The sequence below is a fragment of the Ruditapes philippinarum genome, unplaced genomic scaffold (assembly GCF_026571515.1).
Source record: "Ruditapes philippinarum isolate M1 unplaced genomic scaffold, ASM2657151v2 ctg2259_1_1_1_1, whole genome shotgun sequence".
In the NCBI taxonomy this organism is placed as follows: Eukaryota; Metazoa; Mollusca; class Bivalvia; order Venerida; family Veneridae; genus Ruditapes; species Ruditapes philippinarum.
Window position 1 is genome coordinate 30,784 of NW_026866331.1, and position 27,408 is coordinate 58,191.

The 27,408-nt window shown below is 33.4% G+C and overlaps 1 protein-coding gene across 2 annotated transcripts; it reads left to right on the forward strand.

The window, feature by feature from the left end:
* The first annotated feature begins 1,494 nt into the window (after nt 1-1,494).
* Nucleotides 1,495-27,265, forward strand: LOC132732181 (uncharacterized). Of its 2 annotated transcripts, none has more exons than XM_060718552.1 (9): nt 1,495-1,630; nt 7,090-7,294; nt 7,508-7,758; nt 11,080-11,171; nt 18,099-18,212; nt 19,369-19,437; nt 19,861-19,995; nt 21,049-21,105; nt 27,022-27,265. In XM_060718552.1, the coding sequence occupies exons 2-9, from the start codon at nt 7,221-7,223 to the stop codon at nt 27,076-27,078; spliced, it is 849 nt and encodes a 282-aa protein (XP_060574535.1). In that variant the 5' UTR covers nt 1,495-1,630; nt 7,090-7,220; the 3' UTR covers nt 27,079-27,265. The 2 variants fall into 2 exon arrangements, with proteins under 2 accessions (XP_060574535.1, XP_060574536.1); XM_060718553.1 differs by having other exon boundaries at nt 7,508-7,734; nt 27,022-27,264.
* Nucleotides 27,266-27,408: the final 143 nt, after the last annotated feature.

Sequence of the window (27,408 nt, forward strand, 5' to 3'; positions counted from 1 at the left end):
GTTTGATCAGTCCATTTTTCGCATATTTAGACCTATATTTAGACCCCTACCTAGATAGTTGCATTGTTTTTGATGCCATGAAGAGTGATTTGGTGAATTCTTCAACGCTTCGGGGATCATATTCTTTGGGTTTATAGTAGGTGCAGACAAGGAGGAGGTGTTTTGATCCTACTAGTTGAATTTTAATCCACAGATATTTACAGTCTGTGTTCAATATTATTTCTTATAAAAATGTAGTATGTCTGCCATATGTTTTTCAATCTGCTCTCCTAGGAGGTGTTTCACTTTCCGTTATCTTTCTTGAACATATTCAATAACATTTGATATTCACTTATTTTTCTTTGTTTTCATTGCTCTTTGGCGACCCTCCTCCTTTTCCAAAAAGTTCACATTTTTGACACTTAATGAATCAGACTAAATTCCACTGTAAAGCATGAAACTGACTGGTCTCCTGTAAATAAGTTTAGAATATCCCTTGACCTTTGGTCCCACCATTGAAAAGGTACAACGTTTTTTAAAAATGTAATTATAATCTACGGTATTTGAGCTTTTTCTAAATCACTGAACATAAAATTCCGATATATCGGTCTTTGCACCATCATCGATTTAAGATTTTAAAACATGATTAAAACTTTGTTAGTAACTTGTATTTATAAAGCAATGGTTTAGACATCATATGTCGTCCAAAACGGCAAAACGGCAAATTTAAATATTTGCAGTTCACTTTCAAGAGCCTTTGACTGAGTCAGTTCATGCACGTCAATGCTTACTTCAGTCGACTGTCCGCACAAATTAAGCCCGACTGAATTCAGCACTTGAAAAGAAGAATTTATTAAAATGTTGTAACATCTTGGGATGTGATTCTAAAACAAGTGATCCTAAAACACTTATGTACCATTTCATGGATCGAATTGAAATCGGAATTCTCAGTGGGGTCAGATGTTATTAAACTTACCTGTTGTCTGACAATATAAATCAATCTGTATTTGGATCAATAACCAGTGTAACAACAACCAATAGATGCTTGTATAAACTTAGGTTGTTATTTCCAAGAGAAAACAAAGAGATATTTTTTCCAGAATATTTGCAAAAAATTATACTTCAACCCTCTGGAAAGGTCGCTAAATGTCTCCCAACGTGGCAAAGATGGAAATATAGCACGGTTGCCCTGTTTGTTTGAGACTGGTCATGGACAAAGGTTGGATTGGAACAACCGTCAATGTATTCCTATCACTGCTTGAATTTTAAAATTCAGATATGAATATGATAATGTGCATTTTATGAACATTTTCACCTAGAAATACTATACATGCTATACATGTTTTCTGTTGGAGTTGTTAATCTTAAAAAACAACTGTTACAACAAAAAAGGGCCAATTTAACTGATTTTAGGGTCGAACATTTAAATTTTAAAGCGACCAGAACTACGTTAATTAATTACGCTGCTCAATACGATCGAGGGGAAATTATAAACTATGATAATTATGATAAAAAAGTGAAACAGGCAATGATATGGCAAATTGATAAAATTTGGCATGTCACCAAGCTGATAAAGCCACGTACTCTATGTACATCGCATTTCAATATCTTTACTCAGATTGAAACAGAAGGTTGTATCTAATTCGATCAGGTAAATTTTCGTATTTTTTATTGTACTTGATATTTCTTTTCTACAATTGATATAATTATTTGCGTTTTTCTTTTTATTCAATATACAGTGTTGTTGATATCTGTTCAAAGTTAGAGCACATACTATTATTTTCATAGCAGCAGAAAGTTTGTAATATATTTGTGCATATAAACTCCGTTTGAACACATCTGTAGATGTTTCAAAATTTTCAGTATACCATCATGTACGTTATTTAATTTTATGAACGGAATTCTATTTCAACCAGGGCTGCACGTAGACGGTAATTGACAATAGCCTTTGCAAATCAATGCAGACTCTATAACACATGGCTTTCTACAGTTTACTATTATGCTATGATTGGCGTACAATTAAAATTCAAACGAACTATAAAATTTAATAAAGTATGTCGGAATAATTTATTGTGGCAAGTGTGTACTTTAAAGAGTTAATCCTATTCATGTATTATACTTATTGTGTGTTTGAAACTCCTGCTGAAAGGATGAAATTTTACGATTTTTCCATAATTTTCCGTCCCAAATTATAATTGGTTGCCCATGTTTTAATTGGTTGTAAATGATTGTTAACACCTGGAAGTCATTCCGAACTTCTGAAATTGTGACAAAAAATTCAATATAGGTCAATCCGTTTTCTGAAAATTTGTCGAGCGGATGTTTTCACTAAGTGGGCGTGAACAAATAATGTACTTGCCCTATGCATGCGATAATAATCGTTCTATAAAATGAACTATTTTTATTGAATAAATAAAGTCAGACGAAGCATAGTGTTTTTTTCTATTTTTGTGTATGAAATGTGATGGTTTATATTTTAAACTAACCGGGTTTCAAAAATGGTATTTTGTGCATAGATTTTGATTATTTGCTTCTTCTGTTTCAGTTCAATTTTACCGAAGTAGCTATGTCTACTGTTAACATTGGGTTAATGCAAAAGGTTAAACCGGTGATATAAGGCTATGATAGCCTCCTGATTGTCAAATTTTGTGTTCCTTGATTATTTCGCGATTCGAATGTTTTAAACACCACATAAGTGATTGCAAAACAATCTGTTATTTATTGTCAAGGTCATCTATCCGACCTTTATATAACTATGATAGATACAAGCAGAACAAATACCTTATTAAATAAAACATGTACAGATAAAGATAGATAAATTTGTTAAAATAAAATTGGAACGCGCGTTCACGTGTACATTGTGCTGACAAGTATTATCTTTTTTTTTTAATTCACAATTGGACCTTTACCATTATAGTTCTCATATCAATACTTTGTTATCTTATGTTAACATTTTCATATATTAACATAATTAAATAATTATAACACACAATTTCCACAGGATACTTTCTATATAGGGGCCCATATCAACATTTTTCGTTTTTATTACATTGTTGCCACGGTATAGCTAAAGTATTTCCACATGTCTCCCTTTGCTTCTGTAACAAGTTCGCGACCAGTAGATACATGAACAGTTTGAACAGTTTATTGAAAATGCTGGGTCTCTTAGAGGCTAGAGGCATCAATCACGTATACAATAAATAGGCATAGGTAGAACATGGAATATCACAAAGAGTTCCACAAAATATACTAATGTACCATTTGGCATACTAGTATATAACTCAAAACGAAATTGTTACATTGTGAAAATAAGCTAAGCTATCAGTTTTTTAAGTGCTAATATAAGTTTTTACAGAATACTGCAAGTTAAACAATATAATCATATCTGTGTTATTATTAGCATAGAAAATTTGATTGAATTGATAATAATACTATACTCTGTAGTAATATATTTTCTTCTATCAGTAGTAAAATAAGTAATGATATTAATCTCCAAGTGAGCTAGTATTGCACAAGTTGCATACTCTTAATTCTTTTCGTATATTACAAAATCTACGAGACTCAACTTATTTCGTGGTATTTTTTGTTTGACTGAATTCAAAACTATTAAAAAAAACTCGAATGTGGAATAATTGAAATTTTGTAATTTTTTTAAATGAAGGCTTTTTCAGGTATAGGTGACCATTATCCACTGAAACCTATTTGTTTTCTGACAATTTGAACAATCAGTTTTTGGCTCTTGAATCTGTGATATTAATATCGGTGATTGTTTTTAACTTTGATACTTGTTTCTACGAGAAATATTGAGAGAACCAATCAAAATATATTTTGTTATGTTGGTAAAATCTATTCTTTAACCATCTGAAAAAGTCTTTAAATGTCACCTCACATGACAAAATTTGAAATATTGCAAGTTTGTTTGAGACGGCTCATAGACAACGACGTTAAATGCAAACGACTTTTATTTTTTAAACGTTTATTTTCATTTAAAATATTCTTTACGCGTGTAAATGTTCAGAAACAAAAAAATGAGATCAAACTTTGATTTTAGGGTCAAATATTTCAAATTGATGAAAAACTTTTTACAGTTTAATTAAGTTGGGCGACCGCCCGGAACAATTTATTTTAGCCAGTGTGTATTCAAAATTGAATTCAATTCATTGCGTTAGTTTGAAGCTCATGCTAAAGGAGAAAATAAAGGAGTTGGCTATAATTTGCCCGGCTAAAGTAATTTTTATTTAATAAAGTCGAATAAGCATGGTGCTTTTATAATTTTTTTGCATGAAATGTGGTTAATATTTTTAACTAACCGAGTGTCAAAAATGTTGTTTTGGCAATAACAGCCTGATGTGTCCCTTAATTATTTCAGGATTCAAATGTTTTTACACAAAAACTCATCACGTTATTTGCAAAACAATCTGTTATTTATCGTCGACGTACGTTATCTCTCCGACTTTAAATAACTATGATAGATAAAAGCAGAGAAATACCTTATAAAAAAGATAAAAAATTTACAGATAAATAAGATAATTAAATAGTTACAAATAAATTAGTTTAATTAAACAATAAGCATGCACTTAAGTGTACAATGTACTAACATGTCTTGCCTAATCTTATCGTATTAAATTGTTAATGTTAAACCTTGCAGTATTTTATAATGTTTCATGGACCTGGCAATTATAGTTATCGAATCAATACAGACACACCACTTCAAAAAAAAGATCGCCGTGTAAATAAAGGACACTCTTCTACAACCCTTACTTAATTAAATAGAACAATGTCACCTCCGAAAAAACATCACACACTGAGTCAATAATGAAGTAAACAAACAAAAGCACACTACTCTAACTACTTCTATCACTACTTCGCAACCATTCGATATATGTAAGCCATGAATTGATACGAGCGAACATTGTTCTGCGGAAGCGTATGGGGCACCGGAATGAAGAGATAATGTCGTATCTGTCGAGTCATACAACACAACGAGTGGTCAAAATTACGGCAACAAAAAGTATATTTCATCTTGGCCCCCGTCATCAAAGAAAAGGGAAAAATTTTAAAATGTTTCAGGCTCGGTTTTACTGTGCCCATTATGGACGGCCTGCCCCAAATCATGCAACTACCGTCCACCCCCTGCACCGGCTTAACGAATTAAAATTTAAACAAAAAAAGGAAAAATTTTCGATTTTTTTTAACATTCGCCCCAGAAATAAAAAGGGTGTGCTCTAAACGAAAGCAATAGGCGAACTAAACAAAATGGAATTTTGAAAGGGGATCAGAGGTTATGAAGCCTGTATATATCACAGATAAGATGTCAAAAGACAAAGAAAAGCAGGCAACATATCCTATGGGTGAGTCAACATTATTCAAGTAGGAATTTTGGAACCACCCAACTAGAAACTACGGATTCCAGTAGCAGATCAATGTGGAAAACCCTGTTTTTTTAAGGTTCTACAGTAGATAGCGGTTATATCATGTATTCTATTTCTGACAGTTTGATGCCGTTGAAATAAATGAAAGACTTTGCCGATATGCAGTCTCAAAGGGTGAAAAAAGCTCAATGTATCGCCTGCATTTCTCGAGTGTTAGTTAAATGATAGGTTACTTATCTATGCCAGACGTAGGTTAACTAGTGTATGTTACGTAGCAAACCTTAATCAAATATTTTAATATATGAATCATTTAAGTCCATAAATCACAAATCCCTAATGACTGACATAAATATCATTTTTGAGCCATTTTGTTATAAGGTTCAAGCATGGGCAAAAATGTAGATGGTCTCAAAATTTTATGTAATATGCTATTGCGTTATTCAGTATGAAATCCTAACGAAATAGCGGCTAGCCGTTGCATCAGAAATAAAAAGGAAGTAATCTCATGTTTTTGCTGTTGACAAAAGCCAAAACACAATTATACACATACGCACACTCACGCACACACAAGCATACGTGTAACGTAATGACCGAATTATTATTGATGATAAATTGTTTTATTGTGTTTTGAACTCATCGAACACTCTGAATGTGTGTAATAAGTTTATTAAAGAGACTTATGTAGCCTGGGTTTCATTCTGTCGATTTTTTTTATGTGCTTCTGTTCGGCAAATCGACACTATCAAAACCAGAGATGTTGTGTTATCTATGACGATCGAGTATGAAATAGCGCGTAAGTTATGAATAAGCAAAAAAAAAAAAATCAACGCCTGAATCCTAGGCTAAGACTTCTGTTTAAAAATCAAGTAAGAGGCCGAGTCAGGGGTAAGACGTTTTTTACCGTAAGCAGAAAACTTTACACACTGGTTGGTTCCAATTCCAGTATTTTAATACGCTTAGAGCTTCCAACAAAATAGAATTAAATAAATTCGTATAAACTAATAAATAATCAAGTTGATATTCAGATTGTAGAATATGCTAGTACTTACAGCAATATATACAAAAAAGCAATCTGATATAAAATGAATTTTTGTTGGATTTTACATTGTACCATGCAAGGACATATAGTGACTTTGCAGCCTTACTGATGAAGAAAGAACTCGGGTGCCTCTCGTGCATTATTTCTGGCACGAACGGAAACCAGAATAAAACTCGCGACGTTACGTAAACTAGCAGGAGTATTTTCCTCATATAAAATATTAAGTCGATTGCGGAATTCGAACCCACAAAGGTGGGGTAAGTAGATGGACACAAGTACGCAAAGCAATATGCTTAACAGATGATTATTATATGCACCTAACATGTAGTGTATTTGCATACTATACTTTAATCAATCGCTTTTACAGTTTTTTCAATGAAAAAAAGCCATTTAAAAGTATATTTCGTCTTGAGTCAGCAGATTCTGGACATTCCTCTAGGTCCAAAAGTTATATACATGTACAACCATTTACTCTGTGATTATTGTAATTAAAACTAAAACTGAATAACACCCATTTTCGGAAATGAAGTTTATACGTCATAATGTTATTTAATGAAAGGCAATATTGTATTTGACAGTTGCAGATGCAACCTAATTAATGCTTTGAATGGGTGAAAATTCATAAAAAATATAAGGAAATCATCATGATCAACAATTATTTGACGCTTGCCGATTTTTTGGAAATAAAACAATTTTCAGGTTATAACTGAATTGCACAAAAAAGGAACTTAAGTCGTCATCGTTTGGAGAGTACCAACATCAAGTAAAACGACGCTGGAGATCGTTTAGAACTGAGGATAAGACGGCGTTCGGACAGGTGTTTTTAAAGTATGTCTACACAAGGGAAGAGGAAGAGAAATAGTACACTATCAGATGATGATGATAATTACACATATAAATACAGGTAATACATCTCTTATCTTAACTAATGCCTTCTTCTCGAAGAGTTGTAGAATCATTTTAAACGCACATTTTAGGTGGCTGTAATATGTGGCAATAGTGTGTGAATACTGCATGTATATTTATTCTTATCTTACATTTTCTTAATTAAGGCATACTCGATAACTATTAATAGTTGCTCAGTTTAATTAATATAATTGTCAAACTTTGAAAACAGAAGGCACTCACCGGAGAAGGAAGATAGTGAAGCGTTGGAAGATAGTGATGAAAATGAGGAGGAAAATAATGATGATGCTGAGGAAGAGGAGGATAATCAGAATGATGATCAAGTAGATGACAGAAATGATCATGATAGTCAGAAGTTGCAGAAGATGCTGGATGATGAAAAAGGAACCAAAAAGTGGCTTGCCGATTACATTTCCTGGCATGTCAAGAAAGCGAGAGGTAAAACATTAAATGAACGCCAAGGTACATATGTTATATCGTTTGTCTTTTAAGTTAATTATGCTAATACGTATAAAATGTGCTTTGTGTTTTGTTGTCAGACTCACACTTTTTATCTTCAGACATTACACAGATAGCTATCGGTTCTACGCAGTTGCTTGCTGTGAAACTAAAGAAAAAAATATCATGATTATTGATTAACCATAAATTTCATTTACGGAGTGTTTTTTTTAGGAATTTACAACTTCCCCATTTGACAATTTTAATAAAAGCTCTTTACTTAAATACTAGTACATTATATCCAATATTGCAAGATATATAAACTATGCTTTCGAAAAATTTTATTTTTGTGAGCCCCGTTGTGGTGCGTTGTGCGTCGTCAGCAATTTCGTTAAACAACATCTCTTCTGAAACCAATTACTGCACATTGATTTAACTTAATAGGAATTATCGATAGGTAGCTCCCTGAAAATTGTTCAAATCGTACCGGTCTGTTGCATAAGTAGGTCAAGGGGCTTGAAAAGAAGTATGAAAATGCAAATTTAAATAATCTCTTTGTCTGAAATCACGGGGCTCAGAGCTTTGATATTCGGTTAATATCATCTATACAGCTGTTTAAATTATGCCGTAGTCAAAATTGATCAATCATGGGTTTTACTTTAATATATGTTTATATAAAATACTTGATAAAAGACCATCCTCCTCTGAAATGACAAAGGCTAAAACTAAAATATTTGGCATGAAATATTGTCTAGTTGACCTCTATCAAAATTGTTCAAATTATGCCTCTGGCCTTTTCATTATATACATATAGTACAATCTTATAAGGAGATTTTATCCTCTGAACCAAAAAAACTAGAACTAAGATATCTGGAATGAAACATTGTGGACCTCTACAGATTGTTCATATCATGACACTAGGGTTAAAATAAGCACCACACTTTTAGTTCATAAGTTTTCTTTATATACATTAAACAAAAACTAAAACAAATGTTTTCTGAAACGGAGAAAGCTAGAGTTTAGATATTTTACATGAAATGTTGTCTTGTGAACCTGTATCAAGATTATTCATATTTAACAAATTGTGGTCAAAATTGGCCCTTCCCCAGGGGACACAGTGACCTACTGTTTTGGTATTTGATATTCATGAAATTTGGGCCCTGTTTCACAGTTTCAGATTAACAATAATTATTGAACTTTGATATGAGCTGGCCTTAATTTTGACCAAGTGACATACTTTTTTGTCCCTTGATGTACGAGGTTGCTATTCCAAGTGACTTGTGACATCAGAAATGGTATGATGTTAAATGGCGGCACACATAAACAAATCGATAACAATTCATATTTTCAAATTAGTTCCCTCATTTACAAACCCAATTTGAAAACTAATTGAAGGAGTGCAAATCGTACAATTTTCTCTTTCCACGGTACCATAGTTAAATCTAAAAAAGACGTATTTTGTTCAAATAACGAATGGTTGGTGGCCGTAATAAATTATCGCTGCAAAACCTATATTAGACTCGGCTAGTGCCTCGGCCAATAACAGTTTAATAGCTGCGTACTCGTCCAATATAATTATGTACAAAAAATGTATGATAACCTCAAATTATGTTACATAAACCAAAGTATTATTACATATATTATATTACAAAACAGACTTCTATTTGAGGATTTGGCAAACCCTTCAATCAGACAAGGTGCTTGCCGACTATAATACAGGTTTATGTAGCTGTGAACGAGTATTGAAGAATCAGTATATGTATTCTCCAATGTAGAGTACCTGTATGTTTTTCACTATTTTTGACATTTTGACAGAACTTTGGATTTTTGTAGTCTGGAATTGAAAAAGAGGCTAAATTAAGTAGAATAGTGATTTGATATTGTTTATATTACTTTTGAAATTACAATAAGGCCAGATAGAGTACAATAGCGATTTGTTTTGATTCGAAAAAGAGGTTTAATTTATAAGATTGAAAGAAACAGGGAATTATATTTTGCGATCACAAGGTGCAATGCTGAATGTTCATGACTGGTTACATTTGAAATAAACATACGTGAATATATGGGTTATCATCTTTGTAAAATTAACTGAAATGCATGATTTGCTGGTCTTGCAAGGGCACGAGATCATACCAGATAATCTCACTGCAACTCGTTCTGTCATTTGCAATAGTTATATTATAATAATGAAGATAGACCCTTTGGATAATAAAATATGATTTACTTAATGGTTTGAGCATTTAATGGGCCAAACCCTTGTATTATTGAAACTGAACTCCCGATCAAAAGGCAAACTATTTATGCTAAAAGACAGTTTGGTAACAGAGTGCTAGAGTAAACAACAAAGTGAAATATAGTAAGTTTTGGCAATCAATGACTCTCGTTAATTTAAAGGTACATTTAGAAGGCCCCCTAATTGGGAATGTAGTATTTTTTATAAATGCAAAGAAGGAAAATTTAATCAAGCGCTGCATGGGAATTTAATCTTGATTTCAAACTTATCATGGATGACAAAAATTATGACTACAATAATCGGTAAAACTAAGTTGGGATCAAAATCCTACTTTTTGAGTTATCTGCCCTTCAAAATAAGAGTCTTAAAAATATTTGAGGTCATTTTCAAGGGTAAATAATTCAAAACAGTGCCAAGCAACACCTCAATGATTTAAAAGTTGTGTTTGATAGTTTATTCCCTGTTATGGGGCAAAATTTGATGAAATTCTATGCGACAGATTTTATTCCGAATTTGCTTATGCGAAATAACAATCGGGCTCTTCCCGTATACTTGGATAAGAAGCATACTAGCTGAGGAGGTCAGATTGGCGGCGAAATTTCCAATCGGCACACCTCGGCTTTTATTCATAATAACATCGGATTAATACGGTTAAAGAGATAAACAGAAAATACGGTTTCATTTTTGATAAATTATAACGAATGTATATTTTGACATTCAAAAGAAAATAAAGTATTTTCGGTAAATGTATTGTTGAAAATATGTCTGACAATCATAATCAATTAGAAATGGCCACTGATGTATAATTATAAACAAATCCGAATAATGTCAACAGGTAGACATTTTGTTCTTTGAATTTCTACAACAATAAAATATAGTATACAAATAATAGTCTGTCCTCAGGTGAGCGCTTTGGGACTTTTGGCCCCTTGTTAAGTTACGGGTGTGGGTGTTTGTTGATGGAGTGTTTGTTCTACCTGTTGACATCAGGTATTCATTAACTAATTTTACTTTCTCATAAATAAAAAAAACGTATTAGCACCTTTTTACAATTAATATTGGAGGATCGATGAATTGTCGAATTAAATCAAAAATAAGTGTTTCTTTTTCAGATAAAAAGTTGAATGAGCCAGAAAATCTAGACAATTACCTGTATTGTTTAATACGCATCTGCCAAAGTCGAGCATGGACACCTAAATTTAGGGTAAGTTTCTTTCCTTGTGTTGAAAATCCTGTCTCAGGTAAGTTAAAATGTGACACCTTAAGGTAGACTATTGGTAATGGGCACCATAAGGAACTGTAAAATTGACACCATAGGACAGTAATGTGTCTTAAAGCTCACCTGTTTGCAAAATTTAAATAAAATTTACCGTGTGGTTTATGAGTTATGGATATATTTCTGAACTCTAATAATATCATCATTATGAACAATGTTTTCATATTGCTCATTGTTAAGAAACAAATAATAACATTCAGGTAACAAATTACACAAGCAAAATGCTTGTTTCTTAACAAAATGTTTTTCATATGTATAAAAATGTTACCCTACCCCACCCACTTTAAACACTTATTTGACCATTTCTCTATATAAAAAACCCTATTTAAAATATCCCTAAAATTTACCACAATGAGTGGCTTTTTCCAAAGTTTGCTTAAATTTTCTTAAAAGTATATTGATTGATCATGCGAAATATAAAATACTTTAACTGTCCTGTTTTTAATTTATTCAACTTTGAAAATATCTGACTAATAACAGTAAATTTAAGTACCTTCGGTGTCAAAAGATATTTTGAAGTATATACTGGTACCATTTGTGTTTACTATTTTTTCTGTCCATGGGCCCGGATTTTATCACTTAATCCCTTCGATTTACAGCTAAAAATAAATTCGCATTCAAGAACTCCTTCCGATTTCTATTATATTGGTTTTCCCTTCGGTGATTCGCAGCATGTCATATTAATGGATGAGAACGGAAAGCAGTACTGCTGTACATTAACAATCGGAACGTCCTCGGCTATTATCTATAATAACCGCGGTAACAATACGGTTCTACCACGTGGTTTCAGATGTAAACAGAAACAGAGATTATGTAAAAGAAATGCATATATTTGACATCCAAAAGAAAAGTAATGCATGTCATGATTGAAAATATGTCTGACAACAATATGTAATTTAAACATGTCCGCTGATGTACAAATCCGACTAAATGTGAACAGGTTGGTTTTTTGTACTTTCGGTTTCTAAAACCATAATAATAAATATATTAATAATTTATTGTTTGTTTCTGTATCTATGAATTCACTTATTTTAGGTGGACTTTTACTACATATATTGGAAATAAACTTGTCAACAACTCCCAGCGTTAAATTACTAATTGTTTACATGTTTAGTTTCTTAGCGTAGGTTAGACCGAAATACCGCATCCGTTCTGTGTATTCATACTATTGTATTGGAAAGGGCTGAAAAGTTGCGATTGGTACATGAATTCGAAAGCTATAAATAGCTAGATGACCTAAACATTGTGAAAGTCCGAAAATCTATTTATAGAAGTAGTTTTAGTCTAAACGAAATGGTCATTCGTGTCGCGCTATTGTAATAAATAACGAACTTATCGAAAAAATTTAAGTAGGCCATTTTTTAGAAATGTGATATTATAGTGTTATCATTTTGAAATTGTCTTTTCCGTAGGTTCTTTCCAGTATAGCTCCTTTTTTTACCGCCCTGACAGCTGATTGCACTTCTGACATTTTTTACCGTGAATATTTAAATCGATCTGGATTTCTCGAATTTTTTCTTTAAGATGTTGACTCTATTTTGTTTGAATGCATTCGGTTTTGTGCCGAATACTGTGACATTTTAACAACGGAAACTTTGTTCTGCAGTTTGAACATGAAGTGTAATGTTTTTTTATAATTGTAAAGACAGAGAGTTTTAAAATAGTATATTGATCTCCCAATAAATCAATTAACAATTATAGCTTTTTATATATCACCAATGTCAAGTAGCTTTTATATCTTTGACTCGCACGAACATGATGTAAGTGAATTTCCTCATACCTGCCTAAAATTCAGGTAACAGTCTTCTATTATATTGTTGGATCATGGTTTGGGGACCTTTCTGTTGAAAATGTGTCAGAGTTAAATCGTATACATATACACATGCACAGTGCGTTAACTGGAGTGCAGGTATTATTTACCCGTACTCCAGAGCACGCCTATTGATTGGCTCATTTTTGCTGGGGTTTACTTATTGTGACGACAGAGAAAGGGAAAGCGACAGAAAAATCACATTCCGATGCTCGTTCATTGGTTCCTTTTTATCCGGGGTTTCATATTGTGACAACAGGGAACGTGTTTTTATGTTTGACTATGATACAAAAGAGAAAGAACATCAAAACACTCGGCAATCTGATTAATACTCGGGGGCTACGCCCCCTCGTACAAATTAGATAGCCTCGTGTTTCGATGCTCTTTCTATTACATAAATACTGTATCACCATGTAACGCGTGTATAACAAACAAAAAACCCTGAATTTGGTCTTTTTGAAATTCATCCCTTTATTCATTCCAGAGTGTGTTCTACTTTCAGTATTGAAAGAATCCATTTTTTTAATTTGACATGAAAAAAATGCATGTAATATTACTATATTTTATTTTATGCTTTTCAGTGGATTACTGATTTATCTGTGAAAATTATATTTGAAAATTTCACAGTTAACATTATCAAAATATAATTTCACACTTTTCAATGACGAAACTACTTTTTTAAGATTTTCCCCATGTGGTACCTCAATTTTATTTTTGCTGACAATTCTGACAATGTCAGGCTGCTTAAAGAAAAGTAAGGCTGAAATTGATAAATAACTAAAATGCCAAAAGTAATGAAAAGAAGAAAACTTACTTCTATTCATTCAAATAACCAATCACAAAATATCGTCTCTTTAATTTTTTTGTTTCATTTTTACTTCCACACGCAAAACTGTTCTTGATGACATTTGGGCATATTTAAGTATCCTACGAGCAATAACTGCCGTATGCTTTATGAAAATTTGAAAAGCAATGACAGCCATCAGCCCGAAGAATAAGTAAACAACCCAGCGTTCCTCAGCCAGCTTCCAAGTTTTCCATTTTCCTAGCTGCTTTTTTTAAATGTTTACACATCTGTCAACACTTATTCATTGTATGTTACAATCCTCGAATAAGTTGTCTTTCTTTTAAATATGTGTATGACTAACAAATCCAAATGATATCCCTCTGAATCAAACACAATTATTTTCCTCCAGTGAAATACACAACTTTTAAAAATGGCGGCCGCTTACATTTAACAAAGCCAGGTCTCATATAAATTCGCAGTAAGTAACAGAAATTTGGATGGATGGTTGGACTTTTTCTCCTACTAGAATTGTTTGTTTTTATTATTAAAACAAGAATTTGTAACAGAGTTACCAACGTCCCCCGCCTCGGGGAAGTTTTATATGAAGCATAAAATTGTGCTATTTCAAACGATTTAGTTATGGATTTCAGGACTTTCAGTCCAAAATTATGATCAATGCTAGATCTGCAAATGCAACAATAAATTTATTAAAGAAATACTAGTAAAATGAAACGCGGAATTTAAAATTCTATCATGTTAACCTTTGACCTCTAAGTGTGACCTTGACCTTGGAGGTAGGGGTGCAGGTGTTGTGCATGACATATCGTCTTATTAATATTACTATTTGTGCCAAGTATTTTCAAAATCCCTTGAACTATGTAGAAGTTATAGATCGAACACAAAATATACCATATAACACACTATGTCAATATTTGACCTCTAAGTGTGACCGTGGAGGTAGGGACCCATGTTTTGCGCCTGACATATCATCTTATTATTGTGATTATTTGTGCAAAGTATTTTTTAAATCCCAGGTTATGGACTGGACACAAAATATACCCTATAACAGACTATGTAAATCTTTGACCTCTACGTGTGACCTTGACCTTGGAGGTAGGGACACATGTGTTACGCATGACATATCATCTTATCATTGTGACTATTTGTGCCAAGTATTTTCAAAATCCCTTGATCTATGAAGAAGTTATAGACAGGACACAAAATAAACCATATAACAAACTCTGTTAAACTTTGACCTTTAAGTGTGACCTTGACCTTGGAGGTAGGGGTGCAGGTGTTGTACCTGACATATTGTCTTATTATTGTGACTATTTGTGCCTAGTTATTTCAAAATCCTGAAGAAGTACAAAATATACCCTAAAACAGACTATGTTAACTTTTGACCTCTAAGTGTGACCTTGAACCTGGAGGTAGGGATGCAGGTGTTGTGCATGACACATTGTCTTATCATAGTGACTATTTGTGGCAAGTATTTACAAAATCCTTTCATCAATAAAAAAGATATGGACCGGACACAAAATATACCCTGTAATAGACTATGTTAATCTTTGACCTCTAAGTGGGACCTTGACCTTGGAGGTAGGTGACCGGTTGTTGCGCATGACACATCGACTCATTATTGTGAACAACTGTGGCAAGTATTTACAAAATCCCTTCAAAGATAAGAAAGTTATGGACCGGACACGACATATATCATCAAATAGACAATGTTGACCTTGAATGAGCAAGTGCGACCTTGACCCTGGAGGTAGGCGTGTGGTTGTTGCGCATGACACATCATCTTATTATAACAAACATTTGTGCCAAGTTATTTTAGATTCCTTTGATAAATGAACGATAAACGCCCCCTCGTACAAATTAGATAGCCTCGTGTTTCGATGCTCTTTCTATTACATAAATACTGTATCACCATGTAACGCGTGTATAACAAACAAAAAATCCTGAATTTGGTCTTTTTGAAATTCATCCCTTTATTCATTCCAGAGTGTGTTCTACTTTCAGTATTGAAAGAATCCATTTTTTTAATTTGACATGAAAAAAATGCATGTAATATTACTATATTTTATTTTATGCTTTTCAGTGGATTACTGATTTATCTGTGAAAATTATATTTGAAAATTTCACAGTTAACATTATCAAAATATAATTTCAAATAGACAATGTTGACCTTGAATGAGCAAGTGCGACCTTGACCCTGGAGGTAGGCGTGTGGTTGTTGCGCATGACACATCATCTTATTATAACAAACATTTGTGCCAAGTTATTTTAGATTCCTTTGATAAATGAAAAAGTTATGGACCGGACACAAAATATACCCTTTAATAGACTATGTTAATATTTGACCTCCAAATGTAACCTTGACCTTGGAGGTAGGTGACCTGTTGTTGCGCATGACACATCGTCTCATTATTGTGAACAATTGTGGCAAGTATTATTTACAAAATCCCTTCAAAGATAAGAAAGTTATGGACCGGGCACGACATATATCATCAAATAGACAATGTTGACCTTGAATGAGCAAGTGCGACCTTGACCCTGCAGGTAGGGTGTGGTTGTTGCGCATGGCACATCATCTTATTATAACAAACATTTGTGCCAAGTTATTTTAGATTCCTTTGATAAATGAAAAAGTTATGGAACGGACACAAAATATACCCTTTAATAGACTATGTTAATATTTGACCTCCAAGTGTGACCTTGTCCTTGGAGGTAGGTGACCGGTTGTTGCGCATGACACATCGTCTCATTATTGTGAACAATTGTGGCAAGTTTTTACAAAATCCCTTCAAAGATAAGAAAGTTATGGACCGGACACGACATATATCATCAAATAGACAATGTTGACCTTGAATGAGCAAGTGCGACCTTGACCTTGGAGTTAGGGGTCTGATTGTTGCGCATGACACATCGTCTTATTATAACAAACATTTGTGCCAAGTTATTTCAGATTCCTTTGGTAAATGACAAAGTTATGGACCGGACACGAAAGTGTGACGGACGGACGGACAAACGGACGGAGCCTATTACTATATCCCCCTTTTTTCTTCGAAAAGGCGGGGGACAACAAGCGATCATTCATATTTTTTAATAAAATGAATAATATCACCGACATTTAATGTTGAGTGTCGAACTTGATGTTAGCGCAAGAAACACATTGGCAGTAACAAAAGTTATCATAAGGACTCCAGGACATACTTTGAGTTATCACAAGAACTCCGAGACATATGAAAAATCGGGTATAAATTTGTTAGGCGGGGCTTCATGTTTGCAATTTTGCAGTATAATTAGGTAATTATGTATTGCAAGGATGAAGACTTGAAATAAACAGGCCAATACTTGCGAAATGGCAAATAATTTGGAAATTTTACTAAAAACTACCAGATTTTAAGCAAGAGGCGATGAAAATGGACTATGAATTAGTTTTTGACACATAATGTAAGGCAAGCTTAATCATAAAAGATTAATTTAGCCCAAAAACTCACTTTTTAAAGATGAAAATTACCATTTTTGACGAGTGTTTTGCAGTATATACAATAGTTTTCCGACGAACTCCGTGACAGTTATCACAAGAACTCCTTGACAAGTCTAACACTTCCTCCCCCGTGATGGATGTATTGTACTTACTGAATTTCACATTGAATATAAATTGTGCTAGTTCAATATTAAATTCGTTTGACATGTTCATGTTTGGAGATATCCATACTTAAGTACTTTTATAATATTATTTCTATAATTGCTCATTCTCATTAGAAATATGGTTTTCAAATTGAAGGGTTAGGCACCAGGGTGCTGCATGCTTGCCAGAACAGGCATGTGGAAAGCAATGTGTGCCTTGTTGTTTAGTTTTTCTTTTGGTAATGAGTTGTTCGTCTGTCGAAACACTATCAACACCAGACTTAAACAATATACTCAGTGCTGGCAGTTTGCTGTATTGTGAATTGCTAACTTCTCATCTGATGAAAGACCACGTGTTCTTTGAACCACAAGAAATGCCTCAATTTATAATAAACAATCAAAGAAAGTTTTGTGTAAAACACAAACAGGAACAATCTGGCCCCAAAATAGGAATGTCAAGAAAGGACCTGGTAAGGGGGATAATAGTCTGACTACCTATGCTTTACAATTTTCGGGCTTGCCGCATACAGCACTTTCAGTGCTTTGATTATTTTCACAACAGTAGCCACCTGTATATCATGTACCGGTTCATAATTGGAAATGAATTTCCTTTCTTATTTAGGAGGACCTAGAAAAATATCCAAATTATAAAGCTAAAGATGAACAGAACTTGCAGAAGAGAGGAGGGCGATGTTCACGTACTAGTAACACATCACCGGAATGCGGCAATTGTCAGGTAATAATAAATCAGGTTTAACGTCCATCGCAGGATGGTAGGAAATCTTTTTGTAGACAAATACTTATATTAAATAAACACTCAAACAATATGTGGCTTCCATAAACGAAAAGTAACAGTCGCTCACTTCGAATCGCTTGCAACTTACCGTCCCAGGTTCAAACACAACTAGGAACTTTTGATGCTTTCATGTGAGGAAGCCATCCAGCTAGCAGGTTTATTTCAGGCGTCCGTTTAATTCATCCTGAAATAATGGACGCAGCTGTACTTTGATTTCTCTTTACGATAGATTTGGCTGTCAGCAAACTAACAAATGTTATCAACTTTTAAACATTTTCCAACTATTTTAGACAAGCAAATGGCAAAATTGTGCCGAATTGAGAGACTCTTTCGGCAGATATACTTTTTAAAGGAGTATCTTTACTGATGTCTCAGAAAACTTGTCTTCATCCCAAATTCTGAAAAACTAAACCCTCTTAACACAATACTTCATGTTGCATTGCATCAAAACAGTTGCAAGCCCTACGATCGCCGTCATACGAACACATTTATTGATGCTATGAAAGTTGATTGATCTACAAAGCGTACATTTTCCATCAGAATTTCAAATATTGATAAAAAACAATATAATTGTGTCATTTTTATATTGTTAAATATATTGCTTGAAAAAATGTTAAAAGAGTAAAGTTATTTAGTATGAAAATTTAAATGATGAATTATTTTTTTTTGTTCTAGAACAGTTTATCATCTGCTATATAAATACATGTATATGTAATATCGGATCATTTATGTCATACTTGCCAATAATATCCATAAACATTTTTTATAGTTGGTGTAATATCTGATACTTAATTCTATCAACTTATTATTTATTGTATTACAGACCTCCCATTTATAGACTAGTTTGATATATAAAAGTCTGCAGAAGGCGTGGACGGTACCTTGTAGTTATCACTATCCGTTGATGAACAGTGTTAAACACACCATTTTCACATTTTTGGTCAACCTTTAAGTTTCTATTTTAGTATGCTTATTCCATATATTTGAACAATCTTTCTATTTGTGTCCTTATCACATTTCACATGGAAGCATGAAGATCTAATAGAATTGTGATTTTATTCATTTGTAGAAACATCTTTTTTCCTTAATTATATAGGCCTGCATTCGTCCGTGGTCAGTAAAAGTTACACTAGATGGAGAACCGTATGACAAAGAAACATATAGGGTTGGTAATCGTTTTTCTTATATTTTCAAGAAAATAAAACGTTGAAGATGCTTGAAAAAATTCATGTCAAATTTATGTCGATGGTAAGTAAGCCAAGTAACATCATATATTCAGAGATGACATTAAATCACGGTTCACTATCCAGTCTAAATCTTTGTTTACAATTCAGCCTTTGTTGCTCATATATTATGGTTGATAAACTTGCTTCAGTTCTCCTTGAGTCAAGAATTTGGCGTGAAATGTTTACCCAACAGCAAACAACCTATTGAAAATAGTATAGAAATGACGAATTATTATATTTGTATCACTTATTTCATTCATATCATGTATCTGACATGGTGTACGTACCTATTATTGATAAACCAGGAATTTGTGTAATTTATGTCATGTTACAGGTTTTTGATATTTTCTTTTCATTCTCAGAGAAGTAGGAAAAAAGGAAGCCCAGATGTAAACCCCGTCGTGTATTACATTGGAAGCAGATGTCATGAAAGATCCGAGCTATATCATGATATCTTCCACTTTGACTATGCACTTCATCATAAATGCATTAAAAAGGTAAAACAATTGAATTGTGCGACATACAGATTTTTCTATTTTGAGTGAAGTTGGAATCAAGACATACCTAGAAAATGCTTATTAATTTTTGATTATGATCTTTTACTATATAACACTTTTTTTAAATGATGGCAATGCCATATTTTAGAAATAAACATGTGGATATTGTTTTACAAAAAAAAACCTATATTAATTATAATAATTATCGTGTATTGAAGTACATGTAGTTGTTTAAGGTAAAATGTTTAAAGATCCTGTATGTTGTAATTGAGGTTGTATACCACACTTAAGTGAAATTATATATATGTATATACTTATGCTTATAAACAATTTTCAAACATCGAAGAATATGTAAAATATGTACTGCAAATATTTGTACATATTATATGTAATCATTAAAATATTTGCATTAATTTCTTATTGAAAATTTTGACTTGGACTTTATAGAAAATTTACAAAACTTACAAAATTGATAAGTCTTAATTTGAGCATCATATTTATGATATAAAACCATAAAAAATTGTGTTAAGAATCTTACACTAATTAATTAACAATCTTTTTATTACACATCTTAGTCGAGGCCATATGTGCATTTTTACCTGCCTATTTGTGTCATTATTTGTTCTTCGCATGTCATTTTACTTTGCATTGAAAGATCATAATTATTTGATCGGGTGATCATATTATCATGATCGGGGAATTTATATTCTTCTAAAATAAGGACATGATTCTACTTTCACAGCTTCTTATTCAAGTGGTTTTGGCAAACAAAATAAAACTTTGATGACCCATCAGCCCGTCTCTTAGTATCCTATCTGTTCAGTCGCTACGTGAGATTTACAGTGCTTACTTAAATTTGCTACCCCATTAAAATAAAAATTACCATAGAAAACTTTGAAATTTTATACTACCTATTCATAATGTAGCCCCGGAACTAAAATATATATTACGATATATAAGGCATTATCTTAACAATATTAATGACGTAAGTAATACGCATATATGAATTACATCATAATGTCAAGTGTTGATATTTGTTTCTTGATATTTTAGATGAAGGACGTGGATGGGAACAAAATTGAAAAAGTGACTAAAGGCTTGTTTGTTGAGGTAATAGTGGATTATTTAATATACGAACTACTCTCGTCCGAAATGTACCTAGCTTATTCTTCGCAGAAACATACCTCATAGGAAATTATTATATACTCACAGCCGGATTTACTTGTTTATAGGCAACTGCACCCATGCAATTAAACTCCCGCTTATCCTCTTTTAGATATAGACATTCGACACAACATGCTCAAGATGAGCTATTGTGATACCCCTGTGTTCTACTTAAGTAATATCTCCTACTGCACCAATAGTGATAAACAGAAATGATCCTCGGTTAGACCTGTTCAAAATTTGCTCATCGTGTTCTGATCTGCTGATCTGATCTATATATAAATATATGCATACATTTAAATAAATAAATAAGTAATAATAAATTAAATAAGTAAATAAATAAATGATACAAAATAAATAAATAGAAAACATTGTTAAATGACATCAATTAGTCAATAGATTTTGATGAAACTTTGCTGAAAATGATCACTAGAATAGCTAAGAATAGACTCAACGCCTCCTTAACTGTGAAGTGGACTTTGATGAATCTATATAGGAATGATTCTCGGATAGTCCCCATAGTCAGAGATGAAAAAAAGGAAAAACCTTCAAAAGATATCTCCTCTTTGACTATTGGGTAATTTTTTATGAAACTAAACGTGTCCTTTACATGTCTTGTTCACGTGTACCATATACTAAGGTGAGCAATTTAATGCCATCATAGCCCTCTTGTTTTCAACATTTAAAGTGAAATAACCAAGAACGCTTTTGTTGAACTTATCTTGTCAATATTAAAATTAGTTTTAATTTTATTTTACTTTACATGTATTTATAGTTTTATGTCATTTATATTTTAATATAGCTCAAAACTAAGTTATTTTTAGCACAATATATATCCGGTAACGCCGAATGTGAAAACAACGCACGATTCGTGCAATAAGTAACGCAGAAATGTGCAATAAATGGCGTATACCAAACAGGATTTCCAACACGGCAAGAAAACTGGCCAATATATTTTTCATTTAACCGAACTGAAAAAAAATCAATAGCTGCATACGGCTGCAAAGGCATTACTTTTCTACCCTCATCAAGATTATTTCCACGAAATTGTTTACTTTTCAAGATCATTCGTGAAAATGATGACTTGACTACCGTTTTGTGCGATATTTTGGCTTTTTGTCGACTCTTATAGGTACAACAATGCATATTATACGGTATAATTTCGATTTTAGGTAGACACGTGACAGTTACTAAACTTCTGGTGATATAAAAAATTGAAATAAGCTGATAAAATAGGATTCAAGTCGTTTTTTTTAGGTAACGCCGATGTACGTGAATAGTGCGGTAACGCCGGAAAACGTGATTTTTTCATATATGGTACTGAACTTTTACACAGGTTTTACGCCATTAATCGCCGAGTATCAAAACTTTTAAATATATTTTTCTGGGGGAATTTTTAAATCACTTTATACAGAATTTATTTTAGTTTGATTGCATGGAAAAAAGACACATTCTCGAATCAGTCCCTGAAATAACAGAGCTATAAGTGTCGTTATATAAGTCTTTGTTGAAGTGAGTACGAAGCAATGCGAAAAAAAAATTCTTACTCAAAGAAACAACGGGGTAGCAATTTCTCAATACCTATTGAGATGGAAGTTATGAAAATGGACTTTGTTAAATTATAGAATTTTTCATTGTTCTCACTCTTTATTGATTATTTGACATGGAGAAGTCCACTTTTAGACAGAACTTCTTGGCATATCCTCTATTAGATTACGATGAAATTTTCAACAAACACATCTCTAGTAGCTGTCCATATACATGTACATTGAGTTAAGAAACCAAAAACCAAAATATATTCAACTTATCTTTAGTCTATGTGACCTTTTACCTGGTAAATTTACGAAATGGATTTGCTCAGCTGTGAACTTGGAACAGTTCATTCAAAGTCTGAGAGATTGGTATTAGATATTTAATGTATTTGTAGAAATGAACTACCTGAGTGAGCAAATGGTCACTCTGTATGGATGTGACCTGGCTCTGTACTGGTGGCCTTTTTAGGGTCATTAGTCCTGTTAGTTTTGTAAACGTCTATAGTAATGCCTAGCATAAACTCTTACGGTAGATTCATATGATTTTCCCATACAAGTTATAACATATAATAAGAAACCATAAGAGTAGGGTGAATCTTTACCCCATGGGTTATAATTTATTTAACTTTAGCAGAGGACAATAAGGTTTTGCTTTTACAAGCTTTGGGCATTATAGTTTCTAAGTAAAATATCTTTTGAATACAAATTACTTCCTAATATAAGAGAAAAAATAAATTAAATAAATAATCCATTTTCACAGAAGTTCACCAGGCAAATTGCTACAGCCAAATATTTGTTTTGGTTGGGTTACACATCACGCCAACACAATATATGGAGACTTTCAAGCTTTACTGGTGCATTATTTCAGGTAAAAAATATACAGACACTTATTCTCTTGATTGTTTCTACTATTTTTATATTCAATTTATTTGCAAGCTAAGTTTATTGTTCTTAATTTCTAACAAGATCAGACGTTGGCAGCATGTTCACAAATAATAATTTTATTTCAGGAAACAGTTGTCAAATTGTACTAATTACAATATGCAATCAAAATATTGAAAGTTTGTCAAGCTCTAATTATCATATATTTCTTAATAAGTTACGAAGAAAATACCTTGATTATAGGCCGCAAATAATTGATAATATTCGCCGATAAAAGGTGTTACACCTGTGTAATAATTCTGCACCAAATAAGAAAAAAAAACCCCACATTTTCCGGCGTTACCGCAAAGCACAATTCACGTACATCAGCGTTACCTCATATAAACGGCTTGAATCACATTTTATCAGTTTATTTTCAATGTTTTATATCACAATAAGTTAAGTTTATGTCACTTGCCTACTGAAAATCTAAATTATACGGAATAATATGCATTGTTTTACTTATAAGAGTCGACATCTCGCACAAAACGGTGGTCAAGCCACCATTTTCACGAAAGATCTTGAAAAGTAAACAATTTCGTTGAAATAATCTTGATGGGGGATAAAGAGTTATGTCTTTGCAGTGGTATGCAGCTTTTTATTGTTGACAGCTCGGTTAAATAAAAAAATATATTGGCCAGTTTACTTACCGCGTTGAAAAATGCTGTCAGGTAGCCGCCATTTATTGCACAATTTTGCGTTACTTATTGCAAGAATCGTGCGTTAATTTCACATTCCGGGGTTACAGGATATACCCGGTGTTTATGCATTTAGCAAACTTGACATTATACACCTTGCATAGTGTTTGGATTTTAAATTTTATTTAAGATACCATGAAATCTATTTTCCACGATGGCACAAAGGTGACATTTGTGCGTTTTTATTTATCTCGTGCGCACGAGATACTATGTCGTGGCCAGGAGTTACTAAGTCGCGGCCACGATATAACTTAGTCGTGCGCACGAAATACTATGTAGTGGCCACGAGTAATTTAGTCGTGGTCACAAGATAAGTAAGTGGTGCCCACGTGATACTAAGTCGTGACCACGAGTTACTAAGTCGTAGCCACGAGATACTTAAGTGGTGCACACGAGATACTATGTCGTGGCCACGTGTTACTCAGTCGTGGTCACGAGATACTTAAAGGTCCTGTATGCACACTTAACCCATTACTGCATGAGCTTTTTGTGAAAAATGGCTGTTTTCATTGAAAAGTCTCCCGTTACAAGTTCAAATTGCTATAAAACTATAAAAACTGCTTCAATACTAATCAAACTTGGCACAAATGTTGACTGGACCATTGCCGTTGTAACAACATGCTCAGTCTTTAATTTCCTGTTACCATGGCAACGAGGGGATATCTCAAAATTGCTAAAAATCACTATTTTTCGTTGATTTTTTTCCATCAAAACCGATTTCAAAGTGCTGCAACTTCTCAATGGATTCAGATAGAGTCCGAGGCTTTTCAGCGTTGGTTACACGTTACCTTATAATCGACCTTGGGTCATGTTTAGCCTCTCACAAGTCCAAAATTTTCTTGGCGATGAAGGGGACTGCCGCCCCCTTCAAACCCCCAAACACAAGGGGGCACATCCCTCTTCTGGCAACCCCCTGATGTACCTTTTTGTTTGGTAGCGGCGCCGAAAAAGTGATAACTTTATTAACATGTGTTTTGGGCACAAACATGACATATTTTCACTATTTGAGGCCTAAAAGAGGGGGGGGGGGGTCGCGTATATATGGGGTAAAGAGTAAAGGGTTAAGTGAATTTTTATATATGTATATAATTATGCTTCTAAAACAATTTTCAAACACCGAAGAATATGTAAAATATGTACTGCAAATATTTGTCCGCATGATATGTAATCATTAAAATATATGCATTCACTTCTGTTTGAAAAATTTGACTTAGACTTTACAAACAATAAATTTCTAATAACCCCCTTTATTGTCCCCCGCCTTTTCGAAGAAAAAGGAGCGATATAGAAATAGGCTCCGTCCGTCTGTCTGTCCATCCGTCTGTCCGGCCGTCCATCCGTTCGTCACACTTTCGTGTCCGGTCCATAACTTTGTCATTTATCAAAGGAATTTGAAAAAACTTGGCACAAATGTTTGTTATAATAACACGATGTGTCATGCGCAACAACCAGACCCCTACCTCCAGGGTCAAGGTCGCTTGCAGTTGCTCATTCAAGGTCAACATTATCTATTTGATGGTATAAGTCGTGTCCGGTCCAGAACTTTCTTATCTTTGAAAGGAATCTGTAAATACTTGCCACAATTGTTCACAATAATAAGATGATGTGTCATGCGCAACAACCGGTCACTTACTTCCAAGGTCAAGGTCACACTTTGAGGTCAAAGATTAACATAGTCTGTTATAGGGTACATTCTGTGTCCGATCCATAACCTTTTCATAGATCAAAGGATTTTGAAAATACTTGGCACAAATAGTCACTATAAGAAGACGATGTGTCATGCGCAACATCTGCCTCCCTAGCTCCAAGGCCAATGTCACACTTAGAGGTCAAAAATAAACATAGTCTGTTGGTTTATACAAAATTTTAGTTCGATTGTGTTGGAAGCTATAAGCTTATTGAAACACTCTCAAATCCGTTCCTGGAACCAACCAGTACTAAGCAATGAATGTAAGTTTCTTGCTCAAGGAAACAACGGCTTGCCCATGACGGTTTGACCCCACGCGGTCAGCAATCCTTAGATTACTAGTCCGACGCGTTAACCCACTCGGCCACGCCGCCACACAAGTCTGTTAAAGGGTATATTTTGTGTCCGATCTTCATAGTTCAAGGGATCTTAAAATAACTTTGCAAAAATAGTCACAATAATAAGAGGATATGTCATGCACAACACATGCACCCCTACCTCCAAGGTCAAGGTCACACTTAGAGGTCAAAGATTAACATAATCCGTTATAGGATATATACATGTATTGTGTCTGAGTTATAACTTCTTCATAGATCAAGGGATTTTGAAAATACTTAGCATTAATAGTTACAATTATAAGACGATATGTCATGCACAACACTGCACCCCTACCTCCAAGGTCAAGGTCACACTAAGAGATCAGAGCTTAACATGATTTTTAAATTCTGTGTTTCATTTTATTTCTTTAATAAATGTATTGTTGCATTTGAAAATCTAGCATTGATCATAATTTTGGCCTGAAAGTCCTGAGATCCATACCTCAATCATATAAACCTTCCCTGAGGCGGGGGACGTTGGTAACTCTGTTATAAATTCTTGTTAACATGAAATGTAAATTCGGTGATATCGAAATTATTTACAAATAATGCTTCTTTGGAACTTACAATATTGATAAATCTTTATTTAAACATTATATTTATGATATAAAAACACAAAAAAATTAGTAATTTTTCATATATTTTAGATGTACAAAGATTGGAAGAGGTTAATGACACAGACAAAGAAATATACCGGTAAATGAAATTATTAACGAAGGCACGCACATTCGATGTCTGGAGTTTCTTAATGTATAAACGGCATCCGACATAAATTCAAAATGTTATTTTGTTTAGTTTGAACCCCCTCCCTCAAAAGCCCCTAATACCCCCCTCCCCCCAAAAACACAAAAAAAAGAAACCGACAAAAAAAAAACACCAACAACAAAAAAAACAACAAAACAACACACACACACACGCACGCACGCACGCACGCACGCACGCAACACACACACACACACACACACACACACACACACACACACACACACACAAAACGCAAATTACCAGCTACTTTGTATATATATATATATATA